Source organism: Vidua macroura, chromosome 1 (assembly GCF_024509145.1).
Source record: "Vidua macroura isolate BioBank_ID:100142 chromosome 1, ASM2450914v1, whole genome shotgun sequence".
Lineage (NCBI taxonomy): Eukaryota > Metazoa > Chordata > Aves > Passeriformes > Viduidae > Vidua > Vidua macroura.
This window is the reverse complement of record NC_071571.1, coordinates 152,504,709-152,527,563: the sequence shown is the minus strand read 5'-3', so window position 1 is coordinate 152,527,563 and position 22,855 is coordinate 152,504,709. Positions and strand designations below refer to the sequence as shown.

Below are 22,855 nucleotides of genomic sequence, written 5' to 3'. Positions count from 1 at the left end.
CCAACTGCGAGGAATGCTTCTCCTTCCCACAACCTGTCCTGGCAACGCTGGGGCTGCTCCCACGTCGCTCCCTCCTCCGGAAATTCTGTCCCTTGACTCACTGGAAAGCTTTTTTTGGGAGTTCTCTTAGGAGCCAGGCCTGCAGAAAGACGTCCCAGCCCTCCTCCCCGTCACAAAGGAGCTCGATGTAGACACAGAGGTGAAGATGAAGGTGTGGCCATTGCTCAGGGCCTTGGTCACTTGGCCACTGCCTGGTTTGGTGGCACCAAGGTGACAGGTCTCACATGGGTTGAGGTTGCCCAGCAGGTCTGGTGGGATCAAGGACCCCTTGTTCCACTTGGAGGGTCCTGATGGTGGAAACAGAGGAGATCTGAGACCAGGATTTGGTCCCTGGAATGTGTCGTGAGAGGAGATCTGAGACCAGGATTTGGTCCCTGGAATGTGTCGTGTCCTGATGGTGGAAACAGAGGAGCTCTGAGACCAGGATTTGGTCCCTGGAATGTGTCGTGTCCTGATGGTGGAAACAGAGGAGCTCTGAGACCAGGATTTGGTCCCTGGAATGTGTCATGTCCTGATGGTGGAAACAGAGGAGCTCTGAGACCAGGATTTGGTCCCTGGAATGTGTCGTGTCCTGATGGTGGAAACAGAGGAGCTCTGAGACCAGGATTTGGTCCCTGGAGTGAGGTGGGTTCCAGGATGGGATGCAGAGCCCCTTGCCCTCAGAAAACCTTGGAAAGCTCCACTGATCTCCTTCCTCCTCCAGCAGCTGCCTGCTCCCAGCACTGTCACAGGACAGGACAGCAAGGAGGAGCTCAGGGATCAGCTCCACCCTGGAAAATTGGGAAACCGGCTTGTCTGCTCCTCAGCCATCTCCCAGCTGGATGTCAGCAGGGAGCAAGGGAGCTGGTGCTTTACCCCCTCCCCACAGCAGAAAAACTCCAGAGAATCTCAGAATGGTTTGGATTGGAAGGGACCTTAAAACTCATCCCGTTCCAACCCCCGCCATGGGCACCTCCCACTATTCCAGGCTGCTCCAGACCCCATCCAACCCGGCCTTGAACCCTTCAAGGGACGGGGAAGCCACAGCTTCTCTGGGAATTCCATCCCAGGGCCTCACCACCCTCATAGGGAAGAATTTCTTCCCCATATCTGATCTAAATCTCTCCACTTTTAATTGAAAAATGTTTCTCTTTTCCCTATGCTTAAAATTCAAAGCTTTTCCTGGACACGTGGTCCTTGCTGCAGGGTTGGATTATCTGCAGACAGACTCTCTTCCCAAGGTTTGCTGCCTGCTCTGGGGCTGACAGGTTCAGAGGAAGCAGGGCTTGGTGGTTTTCTACATTTAACCACATTTCATTCCCCAAAATACCCCCAGCCCCCAAGGTTTGGTGGCAGAAGCACAGAGCTTCCCCCTGGACGCAGTCCTGCTTCCAAGGAAACCGGCAGGAGTGGTGCTCCGCGTCTTCCCAGGCATTCCCGAAATGTTCTTTCTTCTTCTCTGCAGCAAGAGGGAGCTGGGTTGGAGGCTGTCCCATCAGTGTCCCCACAGATCGTGCCACCTCCCACCCCAAATCCTCCACCCTAAATTTGGCACTGCAGGAATGGAAAGAAGCAAACACGTGAAAGGTCCCGAGGTTAAATCCTACAGGGAGAGGCTCCATCCAGGCAGATAAACAGCACAGGGCAGGGGATGTCCCCCCTGCTGTGAGGACACGTGTCATGGCATGCTTGTGGCACCCTTTCCACCCACAAAACATCCAAATCCGTCTCCTGGGCACAGACTGGGAGGAGTTTCTTGGCACGGGAGTGTTGACAGGGGGAAAATGCCAAGTTTTTGACTGATTTAATGGTGTAGAAGTTGATTCACAGCTCTTCTTCATTATCAGAGTACTTTGTGAACCTGCCCAGGATCCCTGAGTGGCTGAGAAACCCAAAGGAAGTAATTCCTGAGGATTCCTGAGGATTTCTTGGATGGCGTGGTGCATCCTCCTCTTCTCTGGGCACGCTTCCCCAAGGGAATGAGATGGATCAGACGGGGTGGGCAGGAGCCATCCCACCATCAGGACCAGGTGGCAGTGAGGACAGAGGGGAGGGGATGTCATGGCTGGATTTTGGCTCTGGAAGTGCCACCAGAGGCACTGCTCAGTGCTGTGGAGGAGAGGATATTCCCAGGATGTCGCTGTGAAAGCCATTCCCAGGGAAAAAGGGCAGGAGGCTTTTGGCCTCCAGGTGCTCAGCCAACCCCAAATTTGTTTCTGTTGGCACTTCCTTCACCAATCTCCCTTTCAGCTTGAAGGGAAGTGGATTTTCTTCCACGTGGGGAGTCAGGGAGCAAAACATGGGCCTGATGCCAAGAAATGGCATTCCAGAATGTTGTTCCAGAAATGAAAGGATAAATTTCTGGAAATTTTCATGGATCTCTATCTCCACTGGAGATCCTCTTTCCTTCCTCTTCCCCTGCTCCTTGAGCAGTAATTGGGCTGCAAAGCAAAGCTGGAGGGAGGCTGAGGAACCACTCTCCCATGCCTGTGACTTTGGGAATGCCTCTCTTAGCTCAAGCTTGACTTTAAGGCTCGGGAATTCTTCGCTGAAGCATTTTAAAGTCCCATTAAGACCTGGTTGCGCTTTTCCTGACAGTTTAATAATTTGGAGATGAGTCAAACCTGGGACACAATCAGCACAGGGCTGAGTTGTTCCTACTGTGCCCTTTCCTTGGCAAGCAGGTGATGCCTGCAAAGCCAGGGTGGATTTTGAACCCTTCTGTTGTTCCCTGGATCATGTGGGTGGATTTTGATTCCCATGCCCCTCCCAGGCTGCCATCCATGAGGTTTCCAAGCCCTTGTTTGTCCGCTGGGCTCGGAGGGGATCCTCTGCCAGTAGATGGATTTGATTTTGGCACTTGAGCCGCCCTCACCAAACCCCAGGGGTGGTGGGAAGAAGCCAAACCCATCTGGAATGTGCAGGGATGCACCTGAGCTGGACTAATTGCTTCCCCTCCTTCTGTCCCACCCTGACAAAACCATTCCCTGCCTTCCCAAAATAATAATAATTAAAAAAACCCAAACCTAAACAACAACACAGCCTTGAATTTTTGGCCAACCCTCCTGGGAAAATGCCCATCATCTCTTCCAGCGAAGGACACGATTGAGTTCTCAGATAGGACTGTTTGTTTCTGTGCCCTGGTGGCCACACCCGTGGAGTTGGGATGGTTCCAGCCAGGATTTTTCCTGGCTCCGGAGCTCCTCCGCCAGCGTGGGCTCTCCCTGGGGACAGCCTCACTGTCCTTGGCCGTGGCTGGGGAGGTTTCAGCAGGGCCATTACACAAGGTGTGACAAGTTTCTGGACGTAACAAGGACCAGCCCAAGCTCTCGTTCTCACCACCCAACTGGGCTTTTGATGCTTTGGCAGTGGGAGTGGGGCAGGAGAGGAACCGGAGCGTCCGGATCTTGCCACACGTGGGCCGAGTTTTTCCACTCTCGTTGAGTTTTTCTGCTCTCAGTTGGGATCTTCTTGTGGAAAAAAAACCCGACTCAGAGAAGTTAAAATAAATTAAGAATGGTGAGAGGGTGAGGCGGAATGGATTAAAACTGGAAAAGGGTGGATTTAGATGGGATATTGGGAAGGAATTCTTCCCTGGGACGGTGGGGAGGCCCTGGCATGGGCTACCCAGAGCAGCTGTGGCTGCCCCATCCCTGGAAGTGTCCAAGGCCAGATTGGAGGGGGCTTGGAGCAACCTGGGATAGTGGAAGGTGTCTCTGCCCAAGGCATGGAGCTGGAATTCAATGATCTTTAAGTTCCCTTCCAATCCAAACAATTCTGTGATCCCATGAAGAGCAGACAGATTTTCTGTGGAGCTCATCCCACATTTTCCACAGATAAAAATGAAATTATTTCTCTCATTTGATTCCCAGCTCTCACACAACCTTGGAAATTCCAGCTCTTGTCTCCAGTGCAGAGGATCACTTCCACACCTGGAACAGCCATCATGGAAGACATGAGTCAAGAACCCAAAGCACATGAAAATGGGCAGACATGGAAAATGTTGGTTCTTGTGGAAGATGACCCAAAATGCAGCAGACCGAAGCTGTCTTGGAAGCCCTGCAGACACCTGGGGATGCCCTCAAAATGCCACCACAGCCGTGTCACACCAGCCCGGCAGGCTTCATTGACAGCTCCCTGAACCACCCCGGATCTTAAAGTTCAATTTAAAAACACACACAAAATAAACACAGACCCCCCCCCACAGTGCTCACAGAGGTGTTGTGAAGAAAAACACAGCAGGTGCCACCTACTTGTCTTCCTCAAACCCCGGCCAAAATATTCTGCGGCAAAGATTTTGGTCGACTTTTTGTAAATATTTGTCCTGGCATGGCTGAGATTCCTTTCACAGGCCAAGATTTACAAAGAGGCATCAGAGCTTGTCAGGGCCTGTGGGATCACATGGTGCTGGGGACGATCCCGTTTTAGCTCCTGCATGTTGACTCCTCGTGTTATGAAACAGGATCAGCAGGGTTGGACTTGGACAAGGGGAAATTCCCACTTTCAGTGCAGAAACAATGGCAGATGTGGGATTTGTCAGGGAGAGGGGTTATTTCTTCCCAAGTATGGTTGCAGCCAGTGGCCCCCGCCTTGAGGGGGACTGGAATTAATTGTTTTTTGGGAAATTCTAAGAGGATGCTGGATCTTTTCCCCTCTGTTTTCTTCTTTTGTTCCTACTCGCCAGCACCCTCCTCATTGCCCTTTTCCCCTCAGACCCCTGCAGGTCTCCAAAATTCCCATTCGGAGATGCCACCGCCGAACAACAAACCTGGCTCCAAGGAGGATGATTCACATCCATAACTCCCTTTTCCTCCACAAACTGGGTGGTTACATCCAAGTGGCTTCCAAGCAGCAGCCCCATGCCAGGCGAACTGTCCAGGTTGGGGTGTGCCCAAGCCATGTTGGTGGCCCCATGGCTTGGGTGGCGCTGGGGCCGGGCTGGTGCCCTGCTTGATGACAGAATCCGGATCTGGCCTTTCCATCAGGATTTTGCTGGGGGTGTGAATCATGGAGGTTGACTCCAAGCACGATGGTGCTGTTTGATGTCGCTCCAAGCTGATGGGGCTGAAATATCCCTGAGGATCTTGGAGGCTGAGGGAATGTGACGAAATGGCTTCGGTTCCCTGTTGGTTCCAAAGTGTTGGAACCCTGGTTCCTGCTGAGAATTTTAGATTTTCTGTGCTGACAGGCACAGAAATGGCTTCGGTTCCCTGTTGGTTCCAAAGTGTTGGAACCCTGGTTCCTGCTGAGAATTTTAGATTTTCTGTGCTGACAGGCACTGACCCCCGAGAGAACGCTGCATTTGACCTGAGGCCGTGGAGAAGGCTTCCAAAATTGATTGACAGAACTGGGATTATGGGCGTGTGGTTTGAATAGGAGCGTGTAATGTCACAGGGTGGAAAACTTAGAGTTTAAGGTTTTAGAATATAGTAATAAATATAAACAAGGTGGAGGTTTTAGGGTGGAGGCTGGTCCTTCTTTTTGCTTTATATATATTACTATATGCTAAAACCTTAGAAACCTTAAACTTAGAATTTAAGATTTTAGACAGAAAGTCTAAAATTCTCAGCAATCAGGGTTTCAACACCAAAGGACTCAAGTTCCTCAGCTCTTGAGATCAACAAGGAGGCTCCTGGTGCAGATCACAGCTGCTGAGTTGGATGCCACAGAATCACAGAATGGTTTGGTTTGGAAGGGATCTTGAAGACCATCTCATTCCAACCCCAGCTGTGGGCAGGAATGTCTCCCACTACCTCATGGTGCTCCAAGCTCCCTCCAACCTGGCCTTGAAGCCAGCCTTGATCACCTGGTATTTCATCCACACATGGTGGATTTGGGCTACTTCTGTCCATCCCAGCTGTAAGTTTGGTAGCCTCTGTCATCTGCTGTCAATCATCTAAAACTACTCCTCATACTTCTTACTTCAATACATCTTTCATAGTTCTAATTCTCTAAAATAGCTAGTCTCATTTACAAGACCATCTTTTAAAACTTTCTTCTAACTCCATTTATCTCTCAACAATATCTATCTGATTCTATAACATTTCTAAATCAGCATCCCTTAGTTTAAAGTTTAAGCACAAATACATACCGTATGACCCTTCTATTAAACCCTAAAAATTCTCTACAGATCTATTTCCCACAATCTGCCATGGGAATGACCTGAGGAGCTGTGTCTCCTGCTGTTTGGAGCCTGCCAGAACAGCTGTGCCAGATGTGCTTTGGGAAAGGGAGGAACAGAGCAGGCTGCCTGCAAAGGCCTGACTGGAAAAGGCAAGACGTCACACTCGGCTTTTCCTTTTTTTTCCGTGAGTTTCTGAACCCCACAGCCTCCCACTTCTGCTTCTTCACCAAACCCTGTTGGCACTGCAGGTCCAGGTGAAGCAACCCAGCCTTCCCTGACCCTCCAAGGAAGGAGGAGAGGACACAACCAGACCAGCCTGGTGTTGTCTGGAGTCAGGCTGGACCTCTTGCACCATCTGTGTGACTCAGGGACACGGGGAGCACCATCCATGTCCTCCACCCTCCCAGCTTATCCACGGCCTTCTCCTTCCCTCTTGGCTGCACTTCACAAGCCTGAGCTGAAACAGAGATTCCTCCCTGCACCACTGAGGGGGGCTGAGATTGGAGCCACCCTCCAGAGAGAAAAAAAGGGAGGAAATGTTGACATTGAAACATCCCTGGACCTGGCTCCATCCCATCCCTCCATCCCGGGTTGAAACCACACTTTGTCTGGCTCCAGTTACACAAAAAGGCCTGGCCTTGCACAAAGCATTCCCAAAGTCTGGCACAAACACCCTCTGTGGCTGCCAAGCCCCAAGTGGGTGAAGGTTTCTTTTTCCTTAAAACTTCCAGGCCCTGTTAACTGTTTAATTCCCCTTGTGACACCCACTGGGTGACACCCAGCGGGTGACACCCACCTGGCCCAGTTTCTGCTGCAAGGCTCACCCTGCTGCCCTCTCCTCACCCCGCTTTTTTCATGTCCCTGGGAAATGGTTTTAACACCTCCCTGCCGTGTTCTCCTGGCACCATCTGCACTCCCACTCCCTCAGTTGTCTTTGCCCTGGATTTTCTTCCAGCTCTCTTCACCCCTTGCTTGGAAAAAAAACCTGGATTTTGCTTCCAAAGGCACCGTTCCCTCCAGTGTCATGGTGCTGGTTGGAGCCCAGAGCCCTTGCAGTGGCCCTGGGCGTGACTGCAATGCCAACAGGGCCCAAGAATAGCAGGGATTTGGGACCTGGCCAGAGCCTGGGATGCCTCCCAAAGCCTTGGCAGCCTCCCCCAGGGACACAGGGATAGGGGTCAGGTGATGCCCTGGATGCTTTCCCCATCCAGGTCACACAGGAGCCCCCAGTGGTTGGTTAAACTGGGATTTGGGGAATCCTGCAGCTTCCCAGCCCCTTGCAGGGCTGTTTCTAGCACCTGAACAGGGTCTGGACATAAGAAAATGTACATTTTCCACACAGGAGGGACTTCCCTCCCATCCCATCTTATTCCTTTCCCTCACTCTGCCTGTCCTTAATTATTCCCCCCCAAGCTTTGTGTGTTTGCCTTGAATTATTTTGCTTTGCACCAATATTTCTCTGCTCCCTCCTTCTCTCTTTTCACTTCTGTCTGAAATATTAATCTTGTTTATTATTATTATTATTATTAACCTCTCCTCTCTCCAATCTATTTAAAAGCTTTCTCACATTCCCACTTCCCACAGCCCATTTCTCACTTGACGGTTTTTCTATTCAGCTGCACTTTGTTTTAACAGCCTCATTTATTTACTGCTCATTTATTTGTTTTAATTCCAAAGCTTTTCTTCTTTCTTGTTGTGGGCTGTGTTCAAGCCTTGTTCCCTCTTCCCGCTGAGAAGCTGCATTTTTCTGCTTGATTGGCTCCGAGATGAGCTGGATTTGGGGTGATAATTCATTTTCATTTTGGGATTTTTTGATGGGATAAAAGGGAAGGAAGCCTCATTTTCCATTTTTCCAGCTGACTGAGACAACCCTGGTGTTATACATTAAACAAACATGTGGATTAATACCTGTTTTTTTCCCTCCCTGCTCCAGCAGATCCTGTTTCCTGCCTGATGTTTTTCATGCCTGTATTTATAAAGAATCTTGCTCAGAGAGAATGTTTTTTTCTCCAGATTATTTCTGAAATATTGTTGCTGCATTATCTGTCACGTGGGCCTTTCACATCCTCGCTAAAAGATGAAATAGTTCAAGATTCCTGCTCAAGGTCAGACCAGAGAACAGAATGGAAAACTTGGAAAACTGGGGGCTCATCCCCTCCACCCTCTGGACACTGAGACAGAATCACTGAGGGTTGAAGCTGCTGCAGGAAAAAAAAAGGAGGAATTGGGCAAAGGAAAAATGATTAAAAACAAACAGCTCCTAACAGGGGTTGGGAATGGGTCCAGCTTCCCAGGATTTTGCCTGAGCAGGACAGGAGTTGGCCTCACTGATCCTTTTAGGTCCCTCCCGACTCAAGGCATCCCGTGATTCTGTGATTAATTTTGGGGAAAACAAAGAGCACCTGGATGTTCTTTCTTCTGTTTCCACACCACTTGAGACCTTACAAACCTTGACCCTGACCTCCCCCTGGTCATTTCTCTCTCCAAAGGGTCCTGCCAAGACTTTTTGACCAGGATTTCTTTCATTTCTCAGTCATTTTCGCTCCCATTTTGTAGATTTTTAAATCCTGCAGGTGCCTCCATGCACTTTGTGCCTCTCCTGCAGCCTGAGTCATTTGGCTCTTCTGCACCCTGAGTCAAGAGGTGGTGTGGGAGCAGAAGGAGGGAGCCCAGAAAGAGTGGAAAGGTCATGGGGGACTGGAAAAACCTGACAGAATCTGGAGCTGGTCTCCAGGGAGCAACAAACATTGTCACCTGGAAACCCTGGATGGTTCTGGAGAACAGAAGAACAAAACAAAAGCATCAAACCCCCATCCCTGCCTGGACTGCTGGAGCCTCTGAGTGACATTTCCAGGCATAAATAGTGGGATCAGGGGTGGTCCAGGCATAAATAGTGGGATCAGGGGTGGAACAAGAGGATCTTTAAGGTCCCTTTCAGCCCAAACCTTTCTATGATTCCACGATTGTAGGAATGCTGCTGCTTCCTGCTTAAAGCATTTTGTACAAGGGAGATAATTCTGAATGGCTCTGGACAATCCAAAAATCTTTCCTTGCCTCCTCTCCCACTTCCCAGAGACATTAAGCTCCCATTCCATGGCAGTGAGAAAGTATGGAGGGTGCCAGCAAGCAAGGTGTCACCCCAGCCATGCCCTGACTCACTCCAGGTTTTGTGGCTCAGCCCAAAAAGGGACTCCCGTGTTTGGATCAGCTCAATTACTCCCCAGAGTAGCAATGCAGACAGGAGCAGGCCTTGGAAAAAAAGATTTGATGAGACGGAGAGGTAAAAAAAAAACCATCGCTATCTTCAGCCTCGTAATAGGTCCCTACGCACAAACACACCCAGCACTGATCACATCTTGGGTGCTGCCACTGCCCAAACCTCAAATTATTGCAATCAAAGGAAGCCAGGGATGAGGCAGGGCTGGTATAAAACCTCCCTGGGGTGCATCTTCCCGCACTGCTCCAGCTCCGAGGGCACGAGGACCAACCATGAAGGCTTTTCTGGTGGCCCTGCTGGCTGCAGTCCTGTGTGCCCAGCAAGGTAAGGAGGCTGGGAGAGCCAGAGGAGAGGAAAAACAAATGAGGGGCAAAAGGGTTTGGCAGCTTTTGTTGCAGCTGCTGAGGTCTTGGCAGGGTATTTTTGGTGTCAGCCACGGCGAGAAATATTTTGTGTGGTTGAGTGCTCGCTTCTGGGTGGGTTCTCTGTGACCCAGAGGAGATGAATTCTGGTTTCTCACACCCTCAGATATCCAGCTCAAACCACTCACAGCTGAAGACACGACCTGAAAAATGCTGACAGGACTCAAGCAGGGCTCAGGGTTTTTGCCTTTGGTTTGATTTTTGTTCCTGAATGAAACTCGAGGAGCTGTTGTGGACGAAAGCGTGGCTGGTCTTGGCACCACATCTCCTGCCAGCATTTCAGTTTGTTCCCCACAACTCCAATTAGGTAATGAGGCTGCTGGCAGGTATTTGAAAGCCTCAGAGCTCTTTGCTCCTAAATTGGAAGAGCTGTTAAGTGCCTGGGAGTGTGTTTGGAATGGGACGCAGAACGCTCTGCTCTTTCTTGTCCTCTTTAAAAGGAGGCACAGCCGTACCTGGATAATTGTGGGGGACTATCCAGTTGGGAAATCTTGGCTCTGGGCACGGATTTGCCAGCCCGAGGAGCACAATTTGCTCCGTTAAGGTCTTTTCTGGCTGCATGTGCAAAACTCCAGCTAATGGAAGGGTGGAGGGCAGACGCAGGAAAGGCGTTAGATCAGCTTTAATGGCTCGAGCTGTTATTGTTTCCTGGCTGGAAGGGATTTTCCTTGGATCACTTAGGGAGCATCAGCGCTTTCAGCTGCTCTCAGGCACGTGCTGAGGACTCGGCTCCATCTGCGGCAGGAAATGGTTTGGGAAATTTGGCAGAAAAGCAGATCAGGGAGAGCTCCGGGGTCTGTAAATTGCAATAATCCTCGCCAGGTCTGGGTTTTGCTTTGCCCGCAGAGGGACAGGAGCCTCCAGCTCGGGCTGGGGAACCTCCAGAGGAGAAGTAGGAGGTTGAAAATTCCCAAGTGATGGAGAAATAGTGAGAGATGAAGAGGAGAGCTTAAATCCAGTTTGCAACAAGGCTGATTTTACCTCCTGCTACAGAGAGCCCCTGAGCTTCCAACACCTGGCACTGGCAAAGAGCAGAGAAATCAGCAAATGATAAAATAATTTGGATTGGAAAGGACCTTAAAGATCATCCAGTTCCACCTCCTGGAACTGGGGGTTCCACACCTTCCACTGTCCCAGGTTGTTCCAAACCCTGTCCAACTTTCCCTGAAGCATCTGGGAAGGTTTCAGAGCAAGCCAGTCCTGTGCTGAGACACCCAGAGCTCCCCAGATCACAGAGGGGAGGCCTTTTTTCCTCCTCCTTTGGGACAGTTAGAGACCAAAAGGACTTTCACTTCTCTTTTAAATCTGCTTCTGGAATCATTTAACCAAGTGTCATGGGCAGACTCAACCTCAGATGAGAGCTTGAATCTAGAACAAACTTTGAAGGGCTATTGGGAGGGATTTCCTTGCTAAAAACAAGTCTAAGTTTGATTGGAAGGGGTGTTCTGTGGAAAAAAAAAAAAAATAAAAAAAATAGCCTTCCTGGGCTGAGAAAGTCAGGAAAAGCAGAACCAGGGAAATCTCAGCCTCATGGAGACCCCTCGCTGGTTTGCAATTTTTGTTCACCTTCAACCAAGAGCTCTTCACCGCTGGTGACAATGGAGCAGGATTTCCTCGGAGCAGCCCAGCTGCCTCTGTCACCCTTGCCCCAAAATGAAGAGCATTCCTTGGAATTTCAGGCAGGAGGGAAACAATTTCCACCAATTGTGAATCCACCTCTGGGGAACGAGAAGGCACATCTGCGTTGTAGTGGCCAGCCTGGAAGTTTGACTCCATTTACTTCAGTTGTGCCCAATAGTATCCCACTTTTTTTCTGGCTCTGGGATAGACCTGGCTCAGCACTGAGGAAAAAACATTGTGGAGAGCACCCTGTTCCAGGTGCTGATAAGAATAATCCATCCATTGTCCAGGGCAGCCTCTCCCAGGGAACTGCCTTTACTCAGTTTGGCTCCCAGGGCTGTCACTAGGCATTAATTAATTCATGTCCGGGCAGGGTTTTGCAGATGTTGGGTGAAAATATTTAAAACTGACCTCTAGAAATGGGCTGGTTCCTCGTCTCCTCGCCAGGACTTTGCTTTTGAAGGTTGGTTTTCAACAAGGCCAACGTGGATCCTGGGGAGAAAAAAAAAAAAATCACCTGAAAATGCTGCTCAGGCTGAAAAATGGAAATTTAACCCCTTAAAATCTCCAGTCCAGAAAGAAAACTTGGTTTGCTCTCTACATTTGTTTTCTCAGCTCCATTAATCAACCCTAAACTTATTTCACTTGCTGGGAAAAGTTGTTCACACCAGACTTTCCCCCTTGTGTTTTCCAAGGCTTTTGGCACTTTTTTTTTTTCCCCAGGAGGGAATTTCTGGGAATCACTAATCTGTGTTGTGGGTGTTTTTTGCAGCTTCCTCCCTATTTTGCTACATCTGTGACAACGAACATTCCAACTGGAACTGCATGAAAACCTACAAGTGTGAGGATCATGAGAAATACTGCACGACCACATACAGCACTGCCGGAATTGGTGAGTCCCAGAAAATGGGATTTTTTTTTTTTCTTCTAGAGATGTTGGTGGGCAACTTTTTAAAAGGGAATTGATGGAAATCAGTGGTTTTGTTGGAAAGAAGTTATGATTTTGAGGTTGAAGTGTCTCAGTGTGATGAGTATGAATACCTCAGTGGTGCTTTGAGGCAGAAGGGACCTTCAGGATCATCTTGTTCCAGGGACACCTCCCACTAGACCAGGTTGCTCCAGCCTGGCCTTTGGCACTTCCAGAGATGGGCCAGCCACAGATTCTCTGGAAAACCTGTGCTAGGGCCTCACCACTGTGTGGAAGGGCTGGCTGGAACACCCAAATTTCAGGAGCAGCCTCTGTTGTTTGATCTGAGAAGTTGTGGGATGGAGAACAGAAAAGGGTTGGGTGCCAATAGCATGGTTTTTAAAAATGCATTGGAATTGGAATGCATTGAAAAAATGCATTGGGAATGCATTGGGATTGCTGTCCTACAGGAACCACTACAGGAGTCATAAAGGTTGGGGAAGACCTCTGAGGTCTCTAAGCCAACCTTTGACTGGCCACCACCTGGGCAACCAGATCAGAGATTTTGGCTGGTGTGGATTTCAATCAAGGACTTGCCAGTGTCCCACATTTGATCCAGGACTTGTGGATTCACACCCAGCCCTGTCAAACCCCCTGAGAGCTTTTATTGCTGTGTGGAAAATTAAGGAAATTGCAAATCCCTCTCCTCTGGTCAGCTCTTCCAACAGAATGCTAAATCCCAGCTCTCCTTTCTCACCCCTTCTCCACCCAGGCAAGGACATGGGACACCGCATCACCAAGAAATGCTCCGTGGACTGTCCCGAGACCAACGTGAATTTCGGGGTGGCCGCTTATTCCACCAAGTGCTGCAGCACCTCCCTGTGCAACTTCAGCGGCGCCAACAGCATCCGGATCAACTACGCCGTGGTCCTGCTGGGAATCGCGGGAAGTTTGATCTGTGTGCTCAGGGTGGGATTGTGAGCAGGGCTGGCAGAAGATTGTGACCACCCGAGAAGCCACAAGGTATTCCCCAAGTGAGAAACCTCAGCCGAGTGTTTCCAGCAGCGACCCTGTTGTATTCCAAGACATTGCTTCAGATCCCAACACGACACCCATTTCCCCCCCCCATGTTGTTTTGTACTAATTTTCCCCTGGAAAAGCTCTTTTGATAGCACGTGTGTGATGGTTGTCAGACAAAATAAAGATTTGTGTTATTCTAGAGTGTGTTTGTTGTATCCGCACCGGGACCAGCCCGAGAAATCAGCTCGGCTTCACATTGAATTCCTCTTTTTAGCACTTGGGAGCCTTCTCCAGGGTGCCTTTCCTAACTTTCTTCCATCCAGCAGCTTCAGACACTCCACAGAGCCAGACTGTCTCCCAGATCCCTCTGAGATAAGGAAAGGTCAGAGATGTTTGTGTTGTTCCCATTGCAAACACCAGCGGGAATTATCTTGTAGATGCTGAGACAAGACCAGGAATTTGGTCCTGTGGGAAGTTCTCCTGGGATGTCTGCAAGGTGGGTTGCTCCAGCTTTTAAAACAGGTAAAGGTCCCACCCCAAGATGCTGGAGATGCCCAAGGTAAGGAAAACGCTTCTGGAATCTGTCCTCATGGAAAGGAGAGCCCTGTGTCTGCTGGGAGAAGCTGCTGAGTGATTGCTCCTGATTTTCCTGTGGGAAATGGGCAGGAAGAGCCTGGAAGAGGTGATGGTGTCTGAGCTGATTTGGGAGGTCTCTGCTCCATCCCTTTCCAGGGTTTCTGCTGCATTTCCAGGCTTGAGGATGGTGGGGATGGGATAGAGATCCTTTTCAGCTCTTGGAGGAGCGGAACTACAGCTACAATAGACAAATAAAATAATCTTGGAGCTGGAGAGTGTGGAAAAGTGCAGCACTGAATTTTGGGAGGGTCTTTATAGCAGCACATGGAAAAAAGGCCTCCAGCCCTGTTTTATTTGAGGGGAATCTGGTGCTGGATTTGAGGGGAATCTTGCTCCAGATTTGAGAGGAATCCTGCACTGAATTTGAGTGGAATCTTGTGCTGGATTTAAGAGGAATCTTGTGCTGGATTTGAGGGGAATCTGGTGCTGTATTTGAGGGGAATCTTGTGCTGGATTTGAGGAGAATTTTGGTCCAGATTTGAGAGGAATCCTGCATTGGATTTGAGTGGAATCTTGTGCTGGATTTGAGGAGAATTTTGGTCCAGATTTGAGAGGAATCCTGTACTGGATTTGAGTGGAATCCTGCACTGGGTTTGAGGGGAATCTTGTGCTGGATTTGAGAGGAATCCTGTTCTGAATTTGAGATGAATCCTGCACTGGATTTGAGTGGAATCTTGTGCTGGATTTGAGGAGAATCTTGGTCCAGATTTGAGAGGAATCCTGCATTGGATTTTAGGGGAATCTGGTGCTGGATTTAAGAGGAATCTTGTGCTGGATTTGAGGGCAATCCTGTGCTGGATTTGAGGGGAATCCTACTCCAGCAGCACTGCAAATTCCATGTGTTTCCGTGCAACGGTGAAGTGCTGGGTGAAGGTTGTAAAAATGGGATTAGGTTTAGTCATCCTATAAAGATTTAATTTCTGGTCAGGAAGGGTGTTCTGGAATTTATTTCAGTGGGATAACTGAAAGTGGAATTGTTGTAGAATTTCTGAGGGGACTATTTCCCCGGAAACTTGGGGCTTTGCATTTTTTTAAATCACTTTTCCCATTGCTTTATGTTAATCACAATCTGTGATTTCTGAGATGCTTCTCAAAGCTTTCGGCCAACTTGAAGTTCCACATTTAGTAACAACATCTGAATTTCACAGCTACTTTTGCATTTCAGCACTTGTTTGATGAAAACTGCATTTTTCCCCCAAAATATACAATTGTTTGCCCTTCTCATGTGATGACTTCAACCAGGTTTAGAACAAGATAAGCAAAACATTCTCCTCCTTTCCTTCTCCACTCCACTGTGCCAAGGGAAATAAATTTTCCCACCTCACCTTCCACTTTCACCTCCAGTTAAATCCCTTGTTACTCTTTACAAAACTGTCCTGAATTTCATGAATTCCAAACTCTTGTAAACTGGGCTTTTAACTTCTCCTTTGCCTCAGTTCTTCTTGTGTCCTTCCTGCCCTCATGGGCTCCTTTCATTCTGTCACCTGGCCCTGGCAGGGACAAAATATCAGAGGGCCATATGGACCAGCTGGAAGATTTCAGGAGCATATCGTGGAAAATGTGTCAGGAATCCTGCAATAAAGCCTTGAAGAAATCCATTCTGTCCTTCTCCAAATCTCAGCAGCTTGCAGGAGACAGGAGATATTTTAGGGTTTGGCATGGATGAGATTTTGAGGGAAGGGGGAAAAAAAAAAAAAGCAGTGCCTGAGCTGCTATTTCTGAGCCTGTCAGGGGATGCTGCTGGAGATAAATCCCAACGTGGGCTGGCTCTGGAATGGAACAACATCTTGGGACTGGAGCCCTCCAGATAGGCCCCAATAAACATGGATTTACCACTGAAAACTCATTAAATCTATTCTGGCTTGGGGGAAATAAAATATTTTGCAATATTTTGCGCTGGCATGGAGGGAGCTTTGTTTTCCTCCTGCTGGGTGCCTTCAGGAGGCCGACGGAGCCAAACCTCACCCTTCCTCGGAGCTTTTCTGGCTAATTGCCACCTCTGCTCCAAATTAGTTCCGTGCTCTGCCTATTGGGAAAGCCAAAATTCCCTTACTCATGCAAGCTTCCAGAGGGACAATGTTTATAAGTCCAGCTTGGAGGTGCTGGAAAAACTGACATCACTTCAGGAACCCGGCGTGTTTTCCTGGTGAGAGAAGGGCTGGAGGTGGGACACGCTGGAAGCTCAAAATATTCCATGGGAGATGGGAATCTGAGCGAGTTGGAGAGAAGGAGAAAGGGGATAAAGCAGACGGAGAGCAGCAAGGGTGCTGGCAGAGGATTTGGGGCAGCTCCTGCAGCTCCGAGGGTCACGTGAGAGGATCCAGCTTGACTTTTCCTGGGATTGTGCCTCCGTTCTGCGACTCGAGGGCAGAAAGGCAACAGTGGGAGGGAAAAACAACAACAATCCCCAAGAAGGTGGGAAAGGTTCTGATTTTATTCATGGAGATTGGGTGAAACATGATTTAAAGGGGAAAAAAAAAAAAAAAAAAAAAGAGGAATAAAGAGCACAATCTGGGAATCCAGTGGAATAATCCTGTTTAGCATTCCACAAAATTTCTTTTTCTGAAGACTTAATGAGTTAAGATTATTGATCAGCCAGCCCCTCCTTCTCCATGCTTTAATTGGTTCGTGTTTTTCTCCCTGACATTTTTTTTGTTAATGAATTTGTGAAAAAATTCCCAGCTTGTTCAATGCCATGGGAGTGGGTGTTATTTCTATTTTTTAAACTTAAATGGCCATTTTCCTTTGCTCTGTGGAATTTATTTTTTAATAAGATAACATTTTATCCTCATAAAAAATATCTCAGAAATATCTCTGATTTTGAACTTAAAAAGGAGACAGAAAATGATGCCTGGTCCCCTATGAAAAACAGTGGAAGGATTCTGCTCTTCTGATCTCACTGCCTTGACAATCCTGGGAGACACTTGGGAGAAGTTTCCATCCAAAATTCAATTTTAAATTTAAACTCCCTCCATTTCCATGTGTGCAAAGACACGATCTTGGAGGATGCAGCCTGCTCTGAGACCTGGAAAAGAAAACCTTATTCTTTTGCAGGGAAAATTGCTTTGTTTTTGTGTTTTGCTTTTCCCCCACTTCTCCAGAATTAGAAACAGTTGCAGAGTTCACGTCAGCTGGAGCAGCTGCGTTGTGAAACAAGGAGGAAAAGGAGAAGTTGTGGGTAAAAACACACCCCCCCTCCTTATTTCCAAAAAAACGCCCTTCTCCATACAAGCCCGGACACGCTGCTCCCAATTATCCAGCATCTGACACAGCAGCCTCTGGTTATTATCTCCGGATCAAAGCAAGCACTGCAGAGGTATAAAACCTGCCCTGCCCGAGTCCTGCTTATCTTGGAGGCTCCCAGACCTCTAAAGGATGAAGCTTTTCCTCCTGGTCGTGCTCGGCGTCGCCCTGTGCACGGAGAGTGGTGAGTCCCGAAAGGACTGGGGGACCATCCCAAAACTGGGGCATGGCTTTGGTATTCCAGGATTTTGCAGTGTGGATGGTGAAGCTGAAGGGTCAGGAAGGAGTTATTCCAGGAGAAGGGGACAGGGGGTTTTAACCCCACCTGAAGCTGGAGGGGTGATGAGGAGTGGGGGGTGAAATTCCCACCTCAGATGATTCCCGCAGACCCAGCCCAGCCCCTGGGATGGCTCAGTGGCAGCTGAGAGCCCCTGGGGCAGCTCCATGGGAATAGGGATATCCATGAGGGATATCCAGGGCAATATGTGCAGTAAATCTCTGGATTTGACACCAAAGCCTGATTTATTTACTTATTTGTTTTTAATTGGTTGCACCTCAAACCATCATTTCCTAAATTGACAGAGGTGGTTGAGCCACAAGAAGGTGAAATTCTGGCTCCCAACTCTTCCCTGTTGCTTCCAGGTGCAACTTTGCTGATCAAAAAATCCCTGAGGTTGGAAAAGACCTCTAAGATTGTGGAATCTGATCTGTTAGGAAAAATTCCATCATGGAAAGGGTGGTCAAGCATCCGATCTGCCCAGGGAAGAAGTGGGATCACATCCATGGGAGTGTTCAGAAAATCCGTGGATGTGGTGCTCAGAGCCAGGGTTTAGTGCTGAGCCTGGACTCAGTCTTGGAGGTCTTTCCCAGCCTTAACGATTCCACGATTCCCAGCAGATCCCAGGCTTGGGATGGAGACGCAGAGTCCCATTCTCGTTCTGATAATTGTCTGGGGGATTTTTTGGGAGAGCACTGGGAAGCCGCACCTCAGTTTTCCTGGCTGGACTCTGCCAAAGACCACACCTTGTGCTCTGGGTCAGGCAGGGAACGGGAGGTGCAGCCTGGAATATCCCTCTGTTTTAGGGGAATGGTTGATTTCCTCAGCTCGGGGGGCTTTTGCCTCTTTGCAAACTGAATTTTTCCCTGCGGGATTTGACCTGTAAATTCCTGGCCATTCTGGTCCTGGATGAACAGATCTTTTTGGCTCCCACTTAATCTGAGGAGGGAAATATTCCTATTGATGGATCTCACAGGCTTGAAACTTGGAATTGTGCTCAAGCTGAGGATGTTAAGGCAAATACAAGGATCTTTTCCTGCAGCTTTATTCCCTTTTTTTTAAAAGATCAAGGAATTAAGACAGCAAATTCCTTGAGGAATGTTTCTCTTCAGTTAGAGCAGAGGTCTTGGTGAGTGTGGAGACATCCAAAGGCAGCCTGGATTAAATCAAGGTTTGCATCTGGGAGAAATAAAATTCCCTTCCCCTCTCAGCCCTCACTGCAACTGAGACCTCAAGAAATGAAATAGAATTAAAGTGTTTTTTTGTAGCTTGCCCAAAATTGTCCTCCCTGACTTCAGGGTGTGCCAGTTTAGGAGCCAATCCCGGAGTTCTGGATTAATTGGTGAGTCAGAAATCTCTGGAGCAGAGAGAGAGGTTGAAAAATGCATCCTTGGGTGGCGCTTCCCCCTTCTCCTGCCAAGGAGGCTCCCAGGGCAACCGGAGTCTGAAATTAGGAGCTTTGGGAGGTTGGGATGAAACAGGATTTGGGCATGTAATCGGCTCCACTGTTTCCTGCACTGATTCAGGAAGTTTTTCTGGGAATGGGCTTGGATTAAAGATGCTGCATTTATTAAGGATTAAAGTGAGCTCTGCGTCTGGAAAATCCAGTTTGGAGACTGAGTGCTTCTGTGAGCAAAGGGTGGTTCCCAGTGGGAACCAGTGGGGTGGAGGTGAAATATCCCATATTATATTCCATATAATAGACTTTTGCATGAGAAAAGAGAATGAAACCAAACACTTTGGACAGGGACTATCTAAACGAGGGTCCCAGACTTGAAAAAAAAAAAAAAAAAATTTGGGCCTGAAAGGTCAGGACAATATTGAAGGCAAGAGCCAGGCAGGACAAATGGAGCTTCTGGAGATGGGAATGACCATGATAGGAAGTAAAGTGAAAAAGTCTGGATACGAAGTCAAAAGAGAGCCAAGTGCCAAGTCTGAGGTTGTTGGAATGACCATGGGAATAGTGGGAAGCGGGATCTGAGTTGTCTGGTGGCCTCAGCTCGGTGCCAGTGAGTGAGGGACAGCAGAGGAAGAGTAGGGAACGTGAGGGCTGTGGACCACAAGAGGAAAGGCCATGGAAAAGAAGGGGATGTTGGCTGGAGTGGGAGAAGAAGGCAGAATTTCCACACAGGCAGAGGAAGAATAGAGAGCTAAAGCAAAACAGTGATCCTGCAGTCACGGACTGAGCTGGAGCCAGATCTGGGCTAGCAGGACACTCAAGGAGCCTGTTTGGGCCAGAAGGACTTGTCCAAGGTCAAACCAGGGCAGTGGCGAGGTTGGGACATCACTGACAAAGGCACGAAGAAACCCGGGCAAGGGCGAGGACTGAGGAAAGATGAAGAGCAAGGAAGGCAAAGCTAAAGGACAAAGCTGCTGCAAGAATTAGCTGGGCATTAACTGCCAGTAGCCAGGGATATTCCTGAAATGAGGATGAGTTTAATCCCTGGAGGGTGACATTGCAGCCAAATAAACAGATGAGGAGGAAATTCCCCTTATCATGCAAAGAATCCTTCCCCAAGGATCTCTTTGCTCTCAATGATGCTTCAGCCTCGAGTGCCAGCTGTTCTCATTCACTGATTTCAGCAAAGCACTTTGCAGATGCAAAGTGTTCCAGATGTGCACATTTTGTGGAGTGAGGAAGTTGTTTCCCATGGGTGGCTGGAAAAAGGAATCTGCTGCAGCCAAGGCAGGGATTTGCTGAGCTCGGACTTCCACAGATCCAAGATTTTCCTCCTGGCACAGGAGAGCTCTGAAAATCAACCCAAATCATAGAAAGGTTTGGGTTGGAAGGGATCTTAAAAATCATCTCGTTTTAGTGTTTGGTATTCAGAGCAAGTCCTGGACAGTTGCTGCCTTTGAATGTTTGTCTTCTTGTCTTTTTTTTAAATTTTGGGAGGGGGGGGGTTGGGTGTTTGTTTATTTGTTTGTTTGTTTTTTGCACAGCACATGTCCACACCCCATTTAAGACACAGTTTAGACAGTGACAGAAATCCTAGCTCAAATTTTTCTAGGGTTTTGCCGGATGGCCTAAGTGAAAGAACCATTCTGATGCCCGCGTAGAATAAATGATAGAATCCTGGAATGGTTTGGGTTGGAAGGAACCTCAAAGATCATCCAGTTCCACCCCCCTGCCATGGGCAGGGACACCTTCCACTATCCCAGGCTGCTCCAAGCCTCATCCAGCCTGACCTTGAACACTTCCAGGGATGGGCCAGCCACAGATTCCCTGGTCCAGTGTCTCCATACAAGAACCAGTGGCCAGAAACTGAGGCTTGGAGGGGCCAGGTTGGAAAGAAAACCCAAAAGCTTCACACTACAAGTGGTGGGAGACTGGGCTGCTCTTCCCAAAAACACAGTGGAGATGCCAGATGTTTTAATGGATCCAAGGAAGAGTCAACCAAACATCCTGAGGGTTTCCTAAATGAGCAAACCTCAGCTGTGGCAGCAATTTGAGCTTAGTCTGGCTCCTGGAGACTCCTTGGGAACAAGTTTAGCCCATGCAGGAATTTTTTGCCTGTGGCCACTGGGTTTGACAGATCCTCCATCCATCCACCCCCAGTTTTGTGCTCCTAAGGATATTCCCAGAGGTGCCTGAAGGATGTTTTTGTGCTTCTTCTGCAGCTTTCTCCCTGACCTGCTTCTCGTGCAAAGATGCAACTTCCAACATCCATTGTCTCAGCACCACCAAATGCTCTGAGAACGAGAAGTATTGTCTGACAACCTACACCACCTCAGGAACCGGTGAGTGTGGAGCTTTCCCAAGGCCCTGAGGACAAGGTGGGGCTCAGGTGGGGCTGACAGGTCATCCTCCTCCCACCAGGAGGTACAGTGGAGGAATTAATGAGGATTTTAGCATGCAGAGGACAAATCCTGGGAAGGCGGGAACTTGGCCTGGGTCTGTTGCAACATATTGTAAAAATACTTCTGATTAAACTCAATTAAAATTAAGTACTGCTGATTGAACACTCTCAGGACAGGGAGATGCTGGAATAAAAATAATTTTTTTTATTATCCCTGCACAAACTCCTTGTCTCAAGTTCATGCCCATGAAGTGGTGGAAATGGAAAGTGCCGGGTGCTGTGGAAGGAGCAATCCCAAGGCACGATGCCAAAGTCTTGCAATCTCACATTGTACAAATAAGTCCCAAATTCTTGCCCTCAGCTGGCCCTGAAACCAGCAAAGGACTTGTAAGGCCTGGAGAGGGTGTCCATAGGTCACACATACACAAACAATGATGGAATGTGATGAAACCCAAGGGAAAACCCAACGGCATCGAGGGCAGAATAACAAATTCCCCGCGGGATTGCACAGCCAGGCTACGACTTATGACTGAAACCTAAAAAAAAAAAAAAAGGAAAAAAAAAAAAAAAAGATTGAGATGGAAACCTAAACTTTTCCTGCTGTTTTTTTCTCCCTCCCACTCCAGGCAGTGACCGGAGCCAGCGAATCACCAAGAAATGTTCTGCGTTTTGCCCAACAATTGACCTGAACATCGGCATAGCTGGAGTCGCCACCAGCTGCTGCGAGACCTCCTTGTGCAACATCAGTGGGGCCAGCAGCGTGAAAACCAGTTCCACCATCCTCACCCTGGGGGTCCTGGCCAGTCTCGCCTGCATCCTCAGGATGGGTTTTTGAGGGGTTTTGGGGGAAAATGAGCTGCTTGGCTTTGCATGGCATGGTTCGAGCTGCGGTCCATCAGGTGGGAATGCTGCCCCGTGCCTCCTGCCTGGAAGGTCACCTCCCATCAGGAGGTGTTTTTTTGCTCTTTCCGCGCTCTGATGACAACACAAAGTGATGTTTTGGGAGAGAAAGGGGTAAAATGGAGCCCTGCACGTGCAGAATGGCCCCATGTGGCCACCATCTCTCCTGCTCCTGGCATTTATAACTCCATGCATTTTTTGCCTTTCATTTTATCCCCGCCATTCTCTCGTGCCAATTTTTTTTTCCCATTTCCCACCCTGTATCATTTTGCTCTGAGAAAGCCTTTAATATTCCAGTTGTTAAACAGAAACTGGGCACAATAAAGTGTTATTTTATTCAATTGTGTGGCTGTGTGGAGTGGCACACTGGGCGTAGCTGCTGGATGTATCCATGTTATGGGATAAAAGCGGAGGCGTTCGCCTGCAAGTTGAATGGGCATAATGCTGAAATATATTAAAATTACTTTGCATTCACTTCAGGAAGCCTCTCCCCAGATTTCATTTTTTTTTTCTGCACTGGCAGAAATGGCATTTTTGTGACTCCATTTCGGAAGAAACTGAATTCTATTTAACTTCCTTTTCATTCCTCTCCTGGGTCAGCTGCCTGGAAGGAAACGGCTCTTGAGCTCTCCAGGAAATAGAGGGGACAA

General features: G+C 48.5%; 2 protein-coding genes and 1 long non-coding RNA gene across 5 annotated transcripts; 2 read left to right on the top strand and 1 right to left on the bottom strand.

Moving 5' to 3' along the window:
• Nucleotides 1-7,831: 7,831 nt before the first annotated feature.
• LOC128817122 (uncharacterized) lies at nt 7,832-8,834 on the bottom strand. Its single transcript, XR_008440114.1, has 3 exons — nt 8,566-8,834; nt 8,072-8,129; nt 7,832-7,934 (listed from the first exon to the last, which is right to left on the bottom strand). It is a non-coding gene; the product is annotated as an uncharacterized LOC128817122 (long non-coding RNA).
• A 144-nt stretch (nt 8,835-8,978) lies between these two features.
• Nucleotides 8,979-13,548, top strand: LOC128810672 (lymphocyte antigen 6E-like). 3 transcript variants are annotated; one of them, XM_053983742.1, is made up of 4 exons: nt 8,979-9,443; nt 9,630-9,704; nt 12,195-12,314; nt 13,102-13,548. In XM_053983742.1, exons 1-4 carry the CDS (start codon nt 9,185-9,187, stop codon nt 13,308-13,310), a joined length of 663 nt encoding a protein of 220 aa, XP_053839717.1. In that variant the 5' UTR covers nt 8,979-9,184; the 3' UTR covers nt 13,311-13,548. The 3 variants fall into 3 exon arrangements, with proteins under 3 accessions (XP_053839717.1, XP_053839735.1, XP_053839726.1); XM_053983760.1 differs by having other exon boundaries at nt 9,564-9,704; XM_053983751.1 differs by lacking the exon at nt 9,630-9,704.
• Nucleotides 13,549-16,292: 2,744 nt separating this feature from the next.
• On the top strand, nt 16,293-22,546 carry LOC128808718 (lymphocyte antigen 6E-like). Its single transcript, XM_053980163.1, has 4 exons — nt 16,293-16,400; nt 17,087-17,412; nt 21,127-21,246; nt 21,932-22,546. Exons 2-4 carry the CDS (start codon nt 17,361-17,363, stop codon nt 22,138-22,140), a joined length of 381 nt encoding a protein of 126 aa, XP_053836138.1. The 5' UTR covers nt 16,293-16,400; nt 17,087-17,360; the 3' UTR covers nt 22,141-22,546.
• The last annotated feature ends 309 nt before the right edge of the window (nt 22,547-22,855 follow it).

Coding starts and splice junctions, on each gene's coding strand:
- LOC128810672 (XM_053983742.1), top strand. CDS start 9,185: ATGGCTCTGGACAATCCAAAAATCTTTCCTTGCCTCCTCTCCCACTTC. Junction 9,444..9,629: donor AGATTTGATGAGACGGAGAG/GTAAAAAAAAAA, acceptor GCACTGCTCCAG/CTCCGAGGGCACGAGGACCA. Junction 12,315..13,101: donor ATACAGCACTGCCGGAATTG/GTGAGTCCCAGA, acceptor TTCTCCACCCAG/GCAAGGACATGGGACACCGC.
- LOC128808718 (XM_053980163.1), top strand. CDS start 17,361: ATGAAGCTTTTCCTCCTGGTCGTGCTCGGCGTCGCCCTGTGCACGGAG. Junction 17,413..21,126: donor CGCCCTGTGCACGGAGAGTG/GTGAGTCCCGAA, acceptor CTTCTTCTGCAG/CTTTCTCCCTGACCTGCTTC. Junction 21,247..21,931: donor CTACACCACCTCAGGAACCG/GTGAGTGTGGAG, acceptor CTCCCACTCCAG/GCAGTGACCGGAGCCAGCGA.